Source organism: Bos javanicus, chromosome 12 (genome assembly GCF_032452875.1).
Source record: "Bos javanicus breed banteng chromosome 12, ARS-OSU_banteng_1.0, whole genome shotgun sequence".
NCBI lineage: Eukaryota > Metazoa > Chordata > Mammalia > Artiodactyla > Bovidae > Bos > Bos javanicus.
The window spans coordinates 33,747,690-33,765,821 of NC_083879.1; the positions used below are offsets into that span (position 1 = coordinate 33,747,690).

Here is an 18,132-nt window from a genome sequence, read left to right on the forward strand (position 1 = left end):
CAGTCAAAGGCTTTGGCATAGTCAATAAAGCAGAAATAGATGTTTTTCTGGAACTCTCTTGCTTTTTCCATGATCCAGCAGATGTTGGCAATTTGATCTCTGGTTCCTCTGCCTTTTCAAAAACCAGCTTGAACATCAGGAAGTTCATGGTTCACATATTGCTGAAGCCTGGCTTGGAGAATTTTGAGCATTACTTTACTAGCGTGTGAGATGAGTGCAATTGTGCGGTAGTTTGAGCATTCTTTGGCATTGCCTTTCTTTGGGATTGGAATGAAAACTGACCTTTTCCAGTCCTGTGGCCACTGCTGAGTTTTCCAAATTTGCTGGCATATTGAGTGCAGCACTTTCACAGCATCATCTTTCAGGATTTGGAATAGCTCAACTGGAATTCCATCACCTCCACTAGCTTTGTTCGTAGTGATGCTTTCTAAGGCCCACTTGACGTCACATTCCAGGATATCTGGCTCTAGGTCAGTGATCACACCATCATGATTATCGGGGTTGTGAAGATCTTTTTTGTACAGTTCTTCTGTGTATTCTTGCCACCTCTTCTTAATATCTTCTGCTTCTGTTAGGTCCATACCATTTCTGTCCTTTATCGAGCCTATCTTTGCATGAAATGTTCCTTTGGTATCTCTGATTTTCTTGAAGAGATCTCTAGTCTTTCCCATTCTGAGAAATTTGTATGCAGGTCAGGAAGCAACAGTTAGAACTGGACATGGAACAACAGACTGGTTCCAAATAGGAAAAGGAGTACGTCAAGGCTGTATATTGTCACCCTGCTTATTTAACTTATATGCAGAGTACATCATGAGAAACGCTGGACTGGAAGAAACACAAGCTGGAATCAAGATTGCAGGGAGAAATATCAATAACTTTAGATATGCAGATGACACCATCCTTATGGCAGAAAGTGAAGAGGAACTAAAAAGCCTCTTGATGAAGGTGAAAGTGGAGAGTGAAAAAGTTGGCTTAAAGCTCAACATTCAGAAAACTAAGATCATGGCATCTGGTTCCATCACTTCATGGGAAATAGATGGGGAAACAGTGGAAACAGTGTCAGACTTTATTTTTCTGGGCTCCAAAATCACTGCAGATGGTGACTGCAGCCATGAAATTAAAAGACACTTACTCCTTGGAAGGAAAGTTATGACCAACCTAGATAGCATATTCAAAAGCAGAGACATTACTTTGCCAACAAAGGTTCGTCTAGTCAAGGCTATGGTTTTTCCTCTGGTCATGTATGGATGTGAGAGTTGGACTGTGAAGAAGGCTGAGCGCCGAAGAATTGATGCTTTTGAACTGTGGTGTTGGAGAAGACTCTTGAGAGTCCCTTGGACTGCAAGGAGATCCAACCAGTCCATTCTAAAGGAGATCAGTCCTGGGATTTCTTTGGAAGGAATGATGCTAAAGCTGAAACTCCAGTACTTTGGCCGCCTCATGCGAAGAGTTGACTCATTAGAAAAGACTCTGATCCTGGGAGGGATTGGAGGCAGGAGGAGAAGGGGACGACAGAGGATGAGATGGCTGGATGGCATTACCAATTCGATGGACATGAGTCTGAGTAAACTCCGGGAGTTGGTGATGGACAGGGAGGCCTGGCGTGCTGCGATTCATAGGGTCGCAAAGAGTCGGACACAACGGAGCGACTGATCTGATCTGATCTGATCCATTCTCCCTGAGCCTGTGTAACCAACTGTCATATACACAGAGACAACTCCTGACACTTGAAACTAGAAAGGAAATCCTGCAAGTCTTCATAGCAAGCAACACTTGAGCTGACCGTCACTCCCTTATGGAGATCCTAACAGGAAGTCAAACCAGACTAAGACTACTCCATTATAAATGTATAACTCTAGGTGAGTAAAACAAAGCATTATCATGAAGCTCAAAAAGCAATGTCCTAAACTTACTATTTTGATGTTTAAAGATATGACTTTATGCCATCCATTCATAAACAAAAACAGAAAATACACCAAGTAGTTTCATAGTCACTTTTCAGGAAAATAAATAAACACTGCTTATCGGCCATAGTAGAAATAAACCAAAGGTTTAACACAATTATATCAAATATAACTTTTGAAAAGCTACTTACGTCCAAAGAATCCTCCTTCAGTAGGATAAGGGCCATGTTCTGTGACACCAACCGACAGGAATAACCTAGAGTGAAAAAAAGAACAAGATACGTGAATTACCATCCTCTCCAGGACGCACCATGTTCAGAGTCACCTGAATTCAGTCCCCCTCCTGCACCTGACTGATGACCATGTTAAGCCTATGGGTTCACACAGAGGAATTGAGTAGAGCTTGACCCTTGCAGACAGCTCTAAGAGCACTGCTCAAGAAGGTCTCCATAACTAGTAACTAAAATGTCAATAACACTTGTCAGTTTTCTGTGGATTTTCCCTTATCCTTCTTATCCCTGTAGAACAATAGGATGAGCTCTGGGTTCTCTAGAACAACAGCAAACACTTTAGGAGACAAATGGAACCCAAAAGTACTCCTCAATCACCATAAACGCACCTACTGTGACATTAAGTCCCTCACCTGCTTGGGACTTCCCTGGTGGCTCAGACAGCAAAGAATCTACCTGATGATGCAGGAGACCCAGGTTCAATCCCTGGGTTGGGAAGATCCCCTGGAGAAAGGGATGGCCCCAGTCCAGTATTTGTGCCTGGAGAATCCCATGGACAGAGGAGCCTGGAGGGCTACAGTCCATGGGGTTGCAGAGTCAAACATGACTGAGCGACTAACACTGGCACTTTTACTTCAATTCTCACAGCAGGTTTCTAAGGAATCCTATGATACACAGAGAGAGTTACTTTTCCTGCGAAAGCTCAAAGCAATCCCATTTCAAAAATTACATGAGCTTTAAAACAGGTTTGGAATAAGAGTATCTCAGTGCTAATTCTTAACAATTCCCATCGCATTTTAAACAATGGTACCTCTCCTCTGTAGGTTAATTTAAGCTAGGTACTCTCCCACTTTTCCTCCCGGAGATGAACATATTTCTATGAAGCTCTTTCCTACTCAGACTTTGAGAGCCTCTTCTGACTCCTCCCCTTCAAATCCCCAGGCTCTGGGGAAGAGGAGGAGGTGGGCCTAGCCAACCCCAAGTCCCAGGGTGTTTATGGGGGCCCTGGGCTTTCTTTCAAATCACCCTTCTCAAGAGAGCTGGCAAAAACATGCGTTCACCACCAACCCGTACTCAATTGATCTCATCGAGAAAAGGCAAGAAGAGAGTCCTCCCACCTAGAAAAGTGGCCCTTACAGCAGTAATGGACCACTGACCACAGAAACCTGAGAAGGCAGTGGCACCCCACTTCAGTACTCTTGCCTGGAAATTCCCATGGACGGAGGAGCCTGGGAGGCTGCAGACCATGGGGTCGCGAAGAGTCGGACACCACTGAGCGACTTCACTTTCACTTTTCACTTTCATGCATTGGAGAAGGAAATGACAACCCACTCCAGTCTTCTTGCCTGGAGAATCCCAGGGACGGGGGAGCCTGGTGGGCTGCCATCTATGGGGTCGCACAGAGTCGGACACGACTGAAGCAACTTAGCAGCAGCAGCAGCAGACCACAGAAACAGGGAACAAGTCATCAGCATGAAGGACATCACCCTTCATGCAAGGATGCAGGTGACCATCACATGAAGGGCCTTAACCCATGCTGTTCCCTGGGCAACAGGAGCCAGGGCTGTCCTCCAAAGAAAAGCCAAAATAACCCTCCCCACAGATGCTGTATTTACTAGAAAAGACAACAGGCATTTAATTGATGGACAAGTCACAGAGCTACTGTGCGTATGTGCTCGATTCTACCTGGCAGGCTCTCTTTTCATCCCCACGAAGCACTACTAACAGGCACAAAATAGAACTCCAGACAGACTACAATTAAGATGAGAAAAACCTTGGGGTGTTTTTTTTGGGGGGGTGATAAATATTTTTGTTTATTTTGGAATGTATGAAGTATATTCTTCACTAATGATGGTCATTTGACAAGAATATTTAGCAGCCACCTCAGAACACAAATTTTCAAGCACAAAACTACAGCTTTTTATCCAATTGTAATTTTTTTAAGAATACCATCAAGAATACCTAGTCCAGGCAGTTAATAACAGTTATCTCAAGGGAATGAGACTATTTTGCTGGTTACAACTGCCACATATTATTAATATTTTTAAAATGAAAACAACTCAAAAATCACAGGACCACACAAGCAAACACCTGTTAAACTTCTAAGAGGGGGAGAGGGAAAAAAAGGAGGAAACACACAATTTTATATGCATTTCCAAACTTGTTCGAGTCTGTATTTTAACAATAGTGATGAGTATAAATGAGTTTCCCAGGATGCCATTAAAAGTTCTACAGAGCAGGATAGAAATAATTGAACTTTCTTTCCCCAAAATTTTACAAATGTATTCTTCCTTCCTATATATTCTTAGGTGAAATATAGAAGGGAGGTCTACATTTTATTTTCATTGACAAACAGGGATATTGAAACTTTAATCATTTTTCTTCCCTTGCCCCAGAAATTTCCAGCAACTCCACACAATAGAGACTGTTACAAATTTAGTATAACTCATGTCAAAGGATTTGCTGGTAGTTTTTGATATGAACAACAGCTGCAGAAGCAAGCTGTAATCTTTAAGCCGTCGCCTGCCGCTTGATTTTACATTTTGCAATTTAAGTCAAATGCCACTTGACAACTGAAGCTGCATAAAGATATTATGGAAAAGCTCAAAGTATTTTTCTATCCATTGCAGGGAGAGGGTAATAAATAAAACCACTGACACATTCATGAATTTAAATACACAGAACTCAAGGCTTCTGAGAAGAAACAGGTTTTTGTTTTTTTTTTTAATTTGGAAAACGAAGCAAGATTTTGCTTAAAGAATTATCACACAGAACACTTGCTCTAGACAGACCATGGAAGTTTAACACAGTTCAATGTGACTTAGCTAATGTGGCAAATTAAATTATGTCAATCCAAGTTTGCTGTGCTTGACTTCTAATGTTTTTGGATAAAATGAGATCAACTCTTGGAGAAGAGCCAGGTATGAAATGTCAATCTACTCTTGTAAATTGAGGTCTATTTCTTTAATCTCACAATCTAACAAGACGACCGTAAAATGACTGAGGAGGGGACCTCTGGGATTTCACTCTTTACTAGGGCCGAAGTTAACAGTACACCACTAAAGTGTTGAGTCTTTCTGCTACCTGAGTAGAATCAAAGAAATCAAAATATTACAGCATCTACGGTACTTAGAGCTGGACCTGGCTTTAATAAAATCATCATTCACACTAGAAAATATGACCAAACCAAACCTCTTGGAACTCACTATCAGTGTCTTTTTTTTGAGGTAAGCATAAATTGTCAAAGATAGCTCAACCCAGATTTCTTCGGAGACACTTTTGAAGGTTTGTGTTCATGCTAAGTCGCTCCAGACATGTCCAAGTCTTAGTGGCACTATGGACTATAGCCTACAGGCTCCTCTGTCCATCGGATTCTCCAGGCAAGAATACTGGAGTGGGTTGCCATTTCCTTCTCCACAGGATCTTCCCGACCCAGGGACTGAACCCATGTCTCTTACATCTCCTGCATTGGCAGGTGGGTTCTTTACCACTGTGCCACCCGGGAAACCCTCTGGAAGGGTTAGGAATGACTGATTCCTACTAACCATATACCTGGATCCACCAAACTACCCAACAGTGGGATTCATCTTGGCTCCAAATCCTCAACAAGTATGCTGCGGGTTCTAAATGATATCAGGTAGAATCTGGTCATTCAGTGTTCAAGTGTGAGTGTATGGAACATAGCGCCAGATGTCAAAAACGGATGATAACAGATGGAACTCAGTCTCCTCCAGACTGGGTCAAGGCTCAAGAATCCCTCCCCATCAGAGAACCAGAATGTTGAAGGCTTGTCCACAGAACCACACCTAGGCACCTTTCTCGCCAGATCCTCAGATGCCTCTCAGAAAGGCTTCAACCATACCTCACCATGGCCCCTGCAAACCCTGCCATCGTTGATCTGTGCTATGCTCATTCGTTGTCTGAAACAAATTCTTGAGGTTCAAGTTTTAAACCCATCTCACCCACGTAGCCTCCGTTGGTCTTTCTTTTTTTTTTTTTAATTAATTATTTTTTTTTATTGAAGGATAATTGCTTTATAGAATTTTGCTGTTTTCTGTCAAACCTCAACATGAATCAGCCATAGGTAAACATATATCCCTTCCCCTTTGAAACTCCCTCCCCATCCCACCCCTCTAGGTTGATTCAGAGCCCCTGTTTGAGTTTCCTAAGCCATAGAGCAAATTCCCACTGGCTGCCTATTTTGCATATGGTAATGTAAGTTTCCATGTTACTCTTTCCACACATCTCACTCTCTCCTCCCCTCTCCACATGTCCATAAGTCTATTCTCTATGCCTGTTTCTCCATTGTTTCCCTGTAAATAAATTCTTCAGTACCATTTTTTTCCAGATGTCATATATAAAAAATATGGAATGCATCATGAATTTGCATGTCATCCTTGCACAGGGCCATGCTAATCTTCTCTGTATTGTTCCAATTTTAGTATATGTGCTGCTGAAGCGAGCACTCCCTTGGTCTTTCTGACGCACATCTTTCCTTCTGGGAAGTGACTGTCACATGTCAGGCTCACAGACTCTCAGGCTAGGTGTGGCCCAGGCTAGGTGACCTGGTATCTCTGTGCCTCAGTTCCATCTTTAAAAGGGGATAATGTCGATCTCAAAGGGGATGTGAGACTTACAGAAAGGACTGAGCCATCATACGCCAACCACCACGTGCACATTCACTGAGTAACCACTGAGAACACCAGCCATGCTCGGCATCTACACTGCATGACGGGTACTTTCTCATCTGTCTCATTCTTGAGTTGTCTCATGATTCACTCAGGCCCCAAGTTGGGAATCTAAGCTCCGCAGTCTACAGAGGAGCATCTGGCAACTATGGAGCTACAGGTCATCAAGAAACCACACACCTGACTCTCCTGTGAGTGTCACTGGGGCCGGGGCCGGGTGCCCCCAGCACCGCATGACAACCAGACTCATCTTCCTGGCAGTGGGCAAGTCCACCTTCATGGCTTTCAGAAATTAAACTTGCAAAAGACTACAGAAGTGGTTTCAAGGTATCAAATGACACCAAAAAGTCGATGGCAGGGGGGCACAGGAGGTGTCTGAAATGAAAGCTGTTCCCAGCATGATGACTTTAAAATGGATATGCATTCGGAGTTTGTTCTCACTTATGCTACCTCCATTAAAAGAAAATTATAGACCCTGAAAACCTCACATCTACTTTCTTACTACGTAATAGATGCTTCATCCAGCCATAATAGGAAATGACAACTACATGATTCACAAAGGCTACAGCTGAAATTTCACTTTAGAATAGCTGATGCTAAATTTTTGGGCTAAAAAAGAGAATTGCCAGTTCCCGGAAACACAGCTCATTAGTGTGTTTCAAGCACGGCACTGCAGAGTCCTGGCATTGTGCCAGTTCCAAAGGACCTCAAAGTCACACATGGGATGACTGTGTCTACCTAATATTCATAAGCTCATACGAGACAAATATCCTGGAATTTAACTTGACTACATGTATTTATTTTCAAGGTATAAACTAAAAGGAATGCTTCAAATAAATTTTCAAACTCTGACAGACAGATGGGTGGACAGGTGGTAGATAAATGACAAGAGATAGAGCAAATACTAAAGACAGCCAATAGCACCAAACACCAAATGTCACCTCTAAAGGGAAACGTTGCCAGTTAAAAACCATAAGAGTCAACAGCCATAAGACACTCCAACTTCAGAGGCAGTGAAATATGAAAACAATTTGTGTCTTAGAATGCATGAAATAAAGTACCTTCTCTAGGGTTTTCTAAGTCAAATTTTGGAGAGGGTGTTCGTGAAAGCTCTGTGAATCTGTTTAAAATGCATCCTGCACCAGGATTCATGGCCCCGAGAAACGTAGAGTGAGCCCTTGTAGACTCTGATGTCTCCCAGTCCCAGGGCTCTAAGACTGCTGATGTGTAAAGACCAAAGACAGGTAGAGAAACGACCCCCAGCACAGCAAAACTGGCTCTCAGGACTCTTCTCCTTACTCCAGCTAAAAGGAGAACTGCTAGACACTTGATCTGCTTCCCAAGTACCTTCTGGGTACCCTAACATACACATAGGACACACCCAAATGTACAAAATATCCAGTCCATATAGTGGGAGAAAGATGGATAACAGCTCATATCACAGAAGGTTTGAGGAACGTGGGACCAGAACAGAGGCTGATGATTGCCCTTGATCCAGAGCACGACCTCAGGCTGCTCACCGCTGTTGCCTGTGGTCTGATGTGGACAAGTCCAACATCAAGTCTAGACATCTACACTGCATCCTCTGCAGGCTCAACTGATGCCCTAATTCAGTGGTATATACACAGAGGAATACTACTCAGCCATAAACAAGAAATAAAGCCATCTTCAGCAATACTCATCAAGTCATTTGGACTTAAATTCCCTTTCTTCAATTTTCATTTCTGCAATACTTAGAAACCAAAGAGGTTGTCAACTCATACAGGGAAGGGAAAGATGCAAGCCTGTTAGAAAAACATATCAATTGGTAAAAATCATTAAAATGGCTATAACTATATAAAATAGTAATGCACATTTAAACTTAATGAAAATATGCTTAGTCTCTGAGACTAAATTTTTGTTGAAAAAGTAATAAGAAAATCAAGCTCTCATCAACTCCTGAATTCTCTAGGTTTTATGAATGCATACTCAGTCGCTCGGTCCTGTCTGACTCTTTGACTCCATGGACTGTAGCCCACCAGGCTCCTCTGTCCATGGGGTTTTCCAAGCAAGGATACTAGAGTGGGGTGCCATTTCCTCCTCCAGGGGATCTTCCCGACCCAGGGATCGAACCAGCCTCTCCTGTGTCTCCTGCATTGCAGGCGGATATTTTGCCACCGAACCACCACGGAAGCCCTATGCTGCTGCTAAGTCACTTAAGTTGTGTCCGACTCTGTGCTACCCCACAGACGGCAGACCACCAGGCTCCCCTGTCCCTGGGATTCTCCAGGCAAGAACACTGGAGTGGGTTGCCATTTCCTTCTCCAATGCCTGAAAGTGAAAAGTGAAAGTGAAGTCACTCAGTTGTGTCCAACCCTCAGCGACCCCATGGACTGCAGCCTCCCAGGCTCCTCTGTCCATGGGATTTTCTAGGCAAGAGTACTGGAGTGGGGTGCCATTGCCTTCTCCAGGGAAGCCCTATAAGTGTGTTCAATCACTTTTCAGGAAGGTGTCATAGTCTTAATGTTTATAACAGGCAGATAATGCTCATAAAGAGCATGTTCATTTGGTTTCACTAAACTTTTCTCGACCTTGTGAATAAAGAATTCTATAAAACACCATCTGTCAGTGTGTCTGAAGAGCCCATGGACACTTCTACAAGACTTTAAAAACACAAGACAAAAATCAGCATCGGGAAATTATTTTTTAAATGAATTACCTATATTAATAGCAGTTTCTTGTTTGTCGCCTGTCAACACCCATATTTTAATCTCGGCCTTCAACAGAGTTGCTATGGTTTCCGGCACGCCTGCCTGAAGTCGATCTTCTATGGCGGTGGCTCCAAGTAGCAGTAGATTCTGGATTGAAAAACAGTTTCAATTAAAGATGGGGAAACATGTGAGAGAGGCAAGAATGACAAAACTCCTCACAAACGAAAGGCGGTCGAAATGTTCTGAAGTAATTACCTTACTTCCTCTACATGAAAACTTTGTTTGCAGATAATTAATGACAGACATGTGTGGCATTTCAAAACCATCCACAAGGCCAGAGCCCCCCACTCCCCACACATGCACGCAGGCCAGTGCTCATCATCTACTTCTGGGTACCCAGGCATCATGAGATGGAGACCGTCTGGAGGCACAGCACTCGGGCAAAGTCACCTTGGGGACACTAACGGGACTGAGCCCTCCCTCTCACTTCACTGACAAGCAAAGGACAGTGGTCCAGCTAACACCTGAGAAGAAATGGTTCAGTGACCAGCAAGCCAACGAGGTCCTGAGTGCCCAGCTCTAGCACGGGGCCACATGGGTACTTCATCTATTTAGTTGCTTTATGATTCACAAAGTAAATATTCGAATCTTCGGGGAATCAGGGTAAATGGACACGTGAATTCAGCTCCATCTGCACCCAAATTTCATTAAAATGACAAACAAGGGGGAAAAAAAAGCAAAGGTGAATCTAAATAAATAAAGGGATGAGAAAAGCAAGCAAGCAAGGACTTTGAAGCTACTGAAACTGGAAAACGGAAGGACCAACAGTTGCTGACATGAAACAAAAGGTTGAACACCGGCTTCCAGATTTCAGGGGATCAGCCTGTAGAAAGCTAATTCACATCTTGGGAGAAACTGAAATAACAACAAAATCCACACCAGCAACGTGGAGCCGCAAAGGCAGAGCTCAAACCGTGTTGGGATATTAAGCATGACAACAGTAGGTAAGATGCCCAACCAGCCTAGACATTCTATCGGCCCAGGAAACTCAACAGGGTCAACTAATCTCATTAAGCCTCATTTCAGGCCAGCCCCGAAAGTCATTGATGCTGTTTTTGCCCTGATACTTAAAGACACGAATGCTTGGCAGAGGGTGGCTAGACCTTTCCAGTACCCCATAAAAACTGATGGTTTCTTAAAGAAGAGAAACGATTAAAAACTAATGATGACTTTTTACTTGGTTTTGTGTTTTTCCAAAGTGTATCTTTCTTCACTGATGTACCTCATTGATTTAATGAACTCGTTTTATGAAAAGTTTCAAATAACCAGGTAACTGTTATGTAAGGGTAATATGTCATAAAGTAAGTTATCAGGCTGCCAATTTTTGTGTTCAATAAATTGTAATTTCCTAGTGAGAAAAACAACAACAACAAAAAAGCTAATGGTGAGTTAAGACACTCATAAGATAGAGAGCATCGCTGTGCAAGTTGAGCAAAAGGAGTCCTGCTCACAGACTGTCTGCCCGCTGGGCGTCGCTGGGCGATACAACCCCGCCACGTGCCGTTACCTTCTCGATGATCTCGTAGCACTCCTCCAGCCGCTGAGCGCGGTCCTTCAGGATGGTGCTGGCTTCCTGGTAGACTTTGAGCCACTCCTCGTAATCCCGCTCAGTGAGGTCGGCGTAAGCCACACACAGAGTCCGCAAGCCTGCAAGACAGCCCCAGCGTCTCTTGGTGAGGCTGCTGGTGACGGGCCAGCAGGGGGCTTACCCCGGGGGACACCGTGCGACCCCACCAGCGTGTGCAAAAGTGAGACAGACCATCGGCTCTGTAGGGTCACTCTGACTCCACGTTCGCATGCTCAAAAGGGGAATTTAAAGGCAATTCTATTTTAATATAAACCAGCTCTTCTACAGATGCTGACAGTAGAGAAGCCATAAGAGTGAGCCCCCAGCAGCAGAGCAGGACAAGAGCTGGGCACGACCCACACCCAGGAGGAGCCAGGGCCGGAGGGCAGGAGCACCTGTCAGACAGCAACAAAGGCCTGGCACGCTACCACGTGGAAGACACGGGCTTCAGCCAGCCAGGCTGTGTGTGTGCGTGTGCATGTGTCCCTCGGTGGGAGTGTGCTCCCCTATGTCCCTGTGTGTGTGTGTGTCCCTTGGTGGGAGTGTGTTCCCATGTGTGCATGTGTGTTTGCACGTGTGCATGTGTGTTCCCATGTGCGCATGTGTCCCTGTCTGGGAGTGTGCTCCCACGTGTGCATGTGTGTTCCCAGGTGTGCACATGTGTTCCCATGTGTGTTCCCCTATGTCCCCGTGTGTGTGTGTCCCTTGGTGGGAGTGTGTTCCCATGTGTGCATGTGTGTTCCCATGTGTGCATGTGTCCCTGTGTGGGAGTGTGCTCCCATGCGATCATGTGTGTTCTCATGCGTGCATGTGTCCCTGTGTGGGACTGTGTTCCCACGTGTGCGTGTGTTCCCTACATCCCCATGTGTGCATGTGTGTTCCCATGTGTGCATGTGTTTGCATGTGTGCATGTGTGTTCCCATGTGTGCATGTGTCCCTGTGTGGGAGTGTGCTCCCATGCGATCATGTGTGTTCCCATGCGTGCATGTGTCCCTGTGTGGAACTGTGCTCCCACATGTGTGTTCCCATGTGTGTTCCCCCACATCCCCGTGTGTGCGTGTGTGTGCACAGACACGGGTACACATGCCCACGGGAGCCCAGGGAGACGAGGAAGCAGTGGCCAGCACTCACACAGGGGCCCGGTTCTCATTGCACCCATGTGCAGAGGAGCCTGACATCAGTCTGTCTAAACCCTGCAGAGAACTCCTTTCCTGTTCTCTGTGGGTTCAGTGGGTTATTCTCACCAGAAGTCAAGGAGCCAGTGTCATAAGGAAAACAACAACAAGGGGAGTTTTCCCAGAAAGGAACTAGAAGACAATTCTGTGCAGCATCCGGTGTGAACCTGCCTCACCCGCGTCCCCCAGGTTAAGAGTTGGGGGGGTTCCTGTGTAGGTCACAGAGCACAGCTGGTCTGGAGCCTCAACTCTTGTCACTGCCAGCGGCACAGAACACCAGGGTTGGGGATGGGGTTGGCGCAAGACCACCACCTGCCTGTGAAGCAAGCCAAGCGCTGCCCAGAGATGACACATGAACGTGAAGGCTCCCTGGAGTGCCCCCTGAAAGCACGGCTCTGCCAGCAGACATAACATTTCCAAATTCCAACTCACCTTCCGTGGCAAAGTACTCCAGGTGGCAGAGAGTCTCCTCCATGTATTTTGAATCTTTTGAAAGTCTCTCAAAAATCACGTTATCCTATAAAACAGGGAAACACTGTAATTACCCTTAGGCCAGCTGACCCTTCAGCACCGCAAGCCCAGCTCTGACTTCCTGGTTTCGATCCAGTGCACGCCTGAGTGGGGAAGGGGAAGAACAGCTCTGGGCTGGATGCAGTCATGAGCTGTGGAAAGCAAATCGGCTGTGGGTCCACAAATCGGGGAGGACCCCGGGTGTCCAGAGGATAAGTAATCAGGGACACAAAGGGGCCCACGTTCACCCAGATTTGCGAAGCCCCCAGTGGAGTTTATAATACCCTCTGCAGAAGTGGGAAGCATAAACACACAGCAGACACCATTCAAGTGTGCGGTCTCTTCCTAGCGCTGCCGGACTCCCACCTGGGGGTGGGCACAACCTGCCTGGCACAGAATCCAGTTCAGCTGAGAACACACGGTATAGACAGTTCATCACCCAGAGATTATTCACATGCCCTACAAAAGTAGGGCTGGAGGACTGCAGGCTACAGATCATGCAGCAAATATGTTACAAACAGCACAGTTTTAGGCTCCCCCCAAATCTTTTAAGAAATCTAGTTTGGTTTGGGGGGAGGCAAGTTGGAAAAAAATTAAATCCTATAATACTTTGGGCACCTGATGCAAAGAGCCAACTCATTGGAAAAGATCCTGATGCCAGGAAAGACTGAGGGCAAGAAGAGAAGGGAACACAGAGGATAAGATGGTTGGATGGCATCACTGACTCAAGTGATCACCGACAAACTCACTTGAGTTTGAGCAGACTCTGGGAGATGGTGAAGGACAGGGAAGCCTGGTGCACTGCGGTCCATGGGGTCGCAAAGAGTCAACCCTAACATAATCTGGACCTTAATGAATTCACATAGGATGCCTTTAGAATTCACACACATTGCCCACTTTTAAAAACTCTGGTCACAGTGTCCTCAAATACTTCTTCCCACAATTGGTAAAGATCAGTAAGATTTCCAATGCATTGTTGATCCTAGTATTATTTCATATTTTCTGACACAGACTCAAGAGCTGAGCTTAACAAAGCTTTCCTTCAACACATAAGACCACAGTTTTACAGAATGTAGTTTTGTGAGTCAGGCTCATAAACAACAGCATCTTTCCCTAAAGATTTAGATTCAATGACCAGGAGGCAGAGAGGACAAAAAGCCTGACGTAGGAAGTAACCAGAGGGGACCAGAGGTGATGATGAACCACAGATGGACACCGCCTCAAGCCTACCACACAGCCTCTGTGGTGAATAAAAACCACAAATACTGAGAACAGCTACTAAGGGAAAAATACACACCAGAATCCTTAAAAGATTAAGTAGCTTCAGTCGTGTCTGACTCTGTGCGAGCCCATCGACTGTTACCTCCCAAGCTCCTCTGTCCATGGGATTCTCCGGGCAAGAGTGGGTTGCCATGCCCTCCTCCAGGGAAACTTCCTGACCCAGGGTCCGAACCCACATCTCTTACGTCTCCTGCATTGGCAGGGGGCTTCTTTACCACCTGGGAAATCCTAAAAGATCATAGGTCAACACAAATGATTGCATCTCTCACAGTCACAATGCAAGGGTGGAAAACGGCAATCAAAATTCACACGCCAAGGATTCTGGAGGACACAGCCGGCTACTGTTTCTGAAACCAACCACTGACTGCCCTGGCCACACTGGCTTGAACCCCTGTCATGGTCAGCGGGCTTTTACCTCTCAGTGAGCTTCAGGAGCCTTTCAACCTGAGTGACCGTGAGGGGTGCTAAGAATGGCGGTTAAGGGAGAAGCAGGGGTCCCCCACCGTGCAGACATCAGCCAGTACTTACAGCCCCTTTACAGTAGAGTCGAAGCTGTCCCGAAGGAGTTCGCACTATCACAGACATTCTCTTTCTGTCGCTGTAAGAGTAAAGACACAAAGAAAAAAACCGCCATTGCTGTTTTACAGGATCACATCCTGTGACTAAACAGTAAGCAGCCCAAAAGGTGGTCTGGCTGCCCCAATCTCCATTTTCCCTACCTTCCTCCTCCAAGTCAAAATTTGTGTGCCTCCTACTCTCTTATTTACATATAAGGGACATAAACCTATTCTTTTCCCTACCAAGCAGACTCACTAGCACAGCTCTTGATGGCAGGAGAGACAGAAATGGAGACCTTGAGTGCCTCCTCTGGGTACCTAATTTTCTTCTGATGATATTCTGTCCATGTACTCTTATTGCACAGCTCAAAAATATCCAGTCACGTGCCAAGTAACAAAGGGGAAGATCAAATATAAACCTACTTCACTCAAGAGCATCTCATCCTGCCTTCTTTTGACTGGAGTGGAAAGAGATGATGGATTCCGAGAACCTCGTGATTTAGCACTGAGGTCCCTCCATGGCTCCTCCCCAGCACCCCCGCCAGCAAGCACATGCCTCCTTGCACAACTTCCATCAGGACCCGCCCTCTCCCTCTGATTCTTCTTTCTGATCAGTATATATAGAGAGAGTTTAAGAAAAGAGAAATATACCTGGAGAATTCCAGGACATTCAGGATTCCAAATGTCTGTTCCTGTCCCATCTACAGAGGAAGGGGAAAAAAAAAAAAAAAAGCTCTTACCTCTCTTACCTGAAGTGTAAAGCATTAGCATCTCAAAACAACCGACTCCTCACTCACAAACCTCTCTACACACACCTGCCCCCCATCCCTCCCCTCCTCCATCTCTCATTCTCTCCATCTATTCCGGGTCAGACGCCTTCCAACCTGTACAGTTCTCCGCAGTTAGTCTGGTAGGGTCACAGCGCCTCCTTCTGGTGGAAGCTTCTCATTTCCTCCACCAGGAGTGACCGTCCCACTAGCTAGTGACAGAGTCATTTCCAAGGCACATAAATAAAGGACACGAGCTACACAGGTCCATCCCAAACCTGGGGCCAGTTAGGCTCACGAATCCAGAATTTTTCACATTTCACAGAAGTATATATGCCCACTCCACCCTACTACATTCCCGCAGGGCTGGGACTGCACCCTGTTATATAACACATGGGTTTTCTGCAGTGTTGGTTGCTCAGTCATGTCCATCTCTTTGTGACCCCGTGGACTGCAGCCTGTGCAGCAAGCTATGTGGCTTGGTGAGAGTCACACAGAACAGGCGCAGCCCTGTGCAGTCCTGTTAGGTTTTGCTACCAAATGTCCACACCCCAAATTCAGGGGAATTCTGAAAACAACTTGGAATATGATATAAGTTCTGCATGTAAGTAAAAGAATGGACCGCCACCAGGTTGGGAACAACATGGACTTATTACACCAGATGGACACGAACTTCACATGCATCCATGAGATCTGATGATGCAGAAAGCCAAGAGCTGTAAAAAGCCACAAGTCCTCCCCAAACGGAGGGTGGGGATCGTTAGAGGACTTGCCCACAGACCCTCACCCACCAAGACAGTGAGCGTGGCCCCTCTCGGCTCATTACAGAAAACACCCGTAGCCACCCCAAGGTCCCTATCTGACCTCATTCCTGATTTCAACCTTTTCTTATCCCCAAATTTCTCCCTCTAGCTCCTTGAGAGGGAAACTCAGAAAAAAATCAAACGCCTTGATTTCAAGGAGGGGGGAAAAAACCCTCATCAAAAAAAAAAAAAAAAAATTTTAAGTGCCAACTCCGTCCTCTGCCGGAGACCAGAGTCAGAGACTGAGGGCTTCAGGGAGATAGACACGGGCCCGCCCCAAGGATGGGGTTGGGGCAGGGGGTGGATAGGGATTATTCCCAACAATCACAGACCCAGCATCAGGCTTCCCACGTTCTCTCCTGCACTTTATCCCACATCAGTGGGTGGAAGACCATGGGTAGTGCCTTTGAGAGAGAAAGATGATAGAAATGCAAAAACACAACCCTAGCCAACAACATAAAAACACACAACCGGGAGCCAGCAGAACCACACAACCTGTCAATTCTCAACATGCCTAGTTTCACAGACAACCAGCTCTCCTAGTTACAACAGGCGTTACTATATCTAACAGACAGCCTTCCAGAAAGCAGGTGACCAGGACCATCCGGCGGCACCCGGGGCTGTCACTTACGGCCTCGATGATGACAGAGTAGGGCGTTCTGGCTGTGAAGACAAAGCCCAGCTTCCGGGCCCCTTTGACCAAAGCGGCTTCGTCTGTCAATAAGAACAGAGGAGGCGTTGACTCGTCTCTGGGAAGGACAGCATTCTGTTCAGCAAGTGTTATTTTTCCCATGAAAAAGACCCACACCAGCGACAGACGCCTGGCCTTCCGTGCAGTAAAGACGGAGGACCTAGAAGGTGCCGACTCACTCCTCGCCCCCTACTAGGGCCCAGAAAGGAGCACCTCCCTCAGAGGAGAAGCTGTGGACCTGGAACTGGTCCCCCAGGACACTGCAGCCAACGGGAGACCGGAGGCACACGGCGGGGCAGGGCAGGGCCGGCAACAGCATGCAAACACCCAGGGGTCGGGGAAGGGGGCAGCGGGCACCCCGGCCGCGGGGCCTCACCTGGGGAGGAGGCCTGGTAGACAATGCTGTCCCCGTCCCTCTCGGGGACCACGGTGTGGCACACGGCCAGCAGGGTCAGGAACTCCTGAATGCAGGGTGCTGTGGGCTGCAAACGGAGCCAAGATCAGTGGCTGTCAGGACGCCCCTGATCTACTTCAGGGTCAGGCTCAAAGGACTCTTCCTGGATTCTAATCCAGGGGTTCCTTCCTGCTGCCCTCAGAACAGAGGTCAGGAGCCCCGGTTCCAGGCACCCTTCCGTTCACACCTGCTCACCATCCAGCCCATCTCCTGCGGCTCACAACCCCCTACTCTGGGTACCTAGCAAGGTGTTTAATGTGAACTAAGCCCTTAAACTGTTTCTAAACGAATGAGTCTCTTATGGACCAGTTTGCTGTTTGACAGTTTAAATCCCTTGCTGCTGCCACCCTGTAGTTTCTCCTTACCCTTCACCATTCCAATGTGAACAGACCCTTTCAGCCACCCATCCGCACCATCACTCTCAACCTAACACTCTTTGAGGGCGCTTGAGTCCTTTCTCAGAAAGCAAGTCCTCACCGGTGCTCGTTTCTTTAACATCCTTAATTAACACTCCCCTCCTCCACAGAAGGTTCTTCTGAGACGCCACTCTTCTGCTTAGAGGACCTCTAGCCGAGTGGCGCCATCTACCTCTGAGACCAAAATCCAGGAAAGGACAGTATCAACGTCTGTGATCCTGACACAGAGCACAGCCTTCAGCAGCATCCTCTATGCAGCCTGGACCACCTGGTCAGCATCTCTGGGGCTGAAGCAGGACAGCTGCCTCCCAGCCCGGGAGCATGGGTGCCTTCCATGCT

General features: G+C 46.5%; 1 protein-coding gene and 1 non-coding gene across 4 annotated transcripts in view; both read right to left on the bottom strand.

Annotated features, from left to right (window-relative positions):
- LOC133258395 (phospholipid-transporting ATPase IB) overlaps positions 1 to 18,132 on the bottom strand; it is a 492,425-nt gene that overhangs the window by 345,332 nt on the left and 128,961 nt on the right. For all 3 annotated transcript variants that reach the window (XM_061434934.1, XM_061434933.1, XM_061434935.1), the window contains 8 exons: positions 17,300 to 17,405; positions 16,864 to 16,946; positions 15,314 to 15,363; positions 14,634 to 14,703; positions 12,747 to 12,831; positions 11,080 to 11,219; positions 9,521 to 9,659; positions 2,096 to 2,160 (listed from right to left, as the gene is read on the bottom strand). In XM_061434934.1, coding sequence (XP_061290918.1) covers positions 2,096 to 2,160; positions 9,521 to 9,659; positions 11,080 to 11,219; positions 12,747 to 12,831; positions 14,634 to 14,703; positions 15,314 to 15,363; positions 16,864 to 16,946; positions 17,300 to 17,405 — 738 coding nt within the window. The remainder of the gene's footprint in view (positions 1 to 2,095; positions 2,161 to 9,520; positions 9,660 to 11,079; positions 11,220 to 12,746; positions 12,832 to 14,633; positions 14,704 to 15,313; positions 15,364 to 16,863; positions 16,947 to 17,299; positions 17,406 to 18,132) is intronic.
- Positions 6,495 to 6,600, bottom strand: LOC133258680 (U6 spliceosomal RNA). Its single transcript, XR_009740139.1, has one exon. It is a non-coding gene; the product is annotated as a U6 spliceosomal RNA (small nuclear RNA).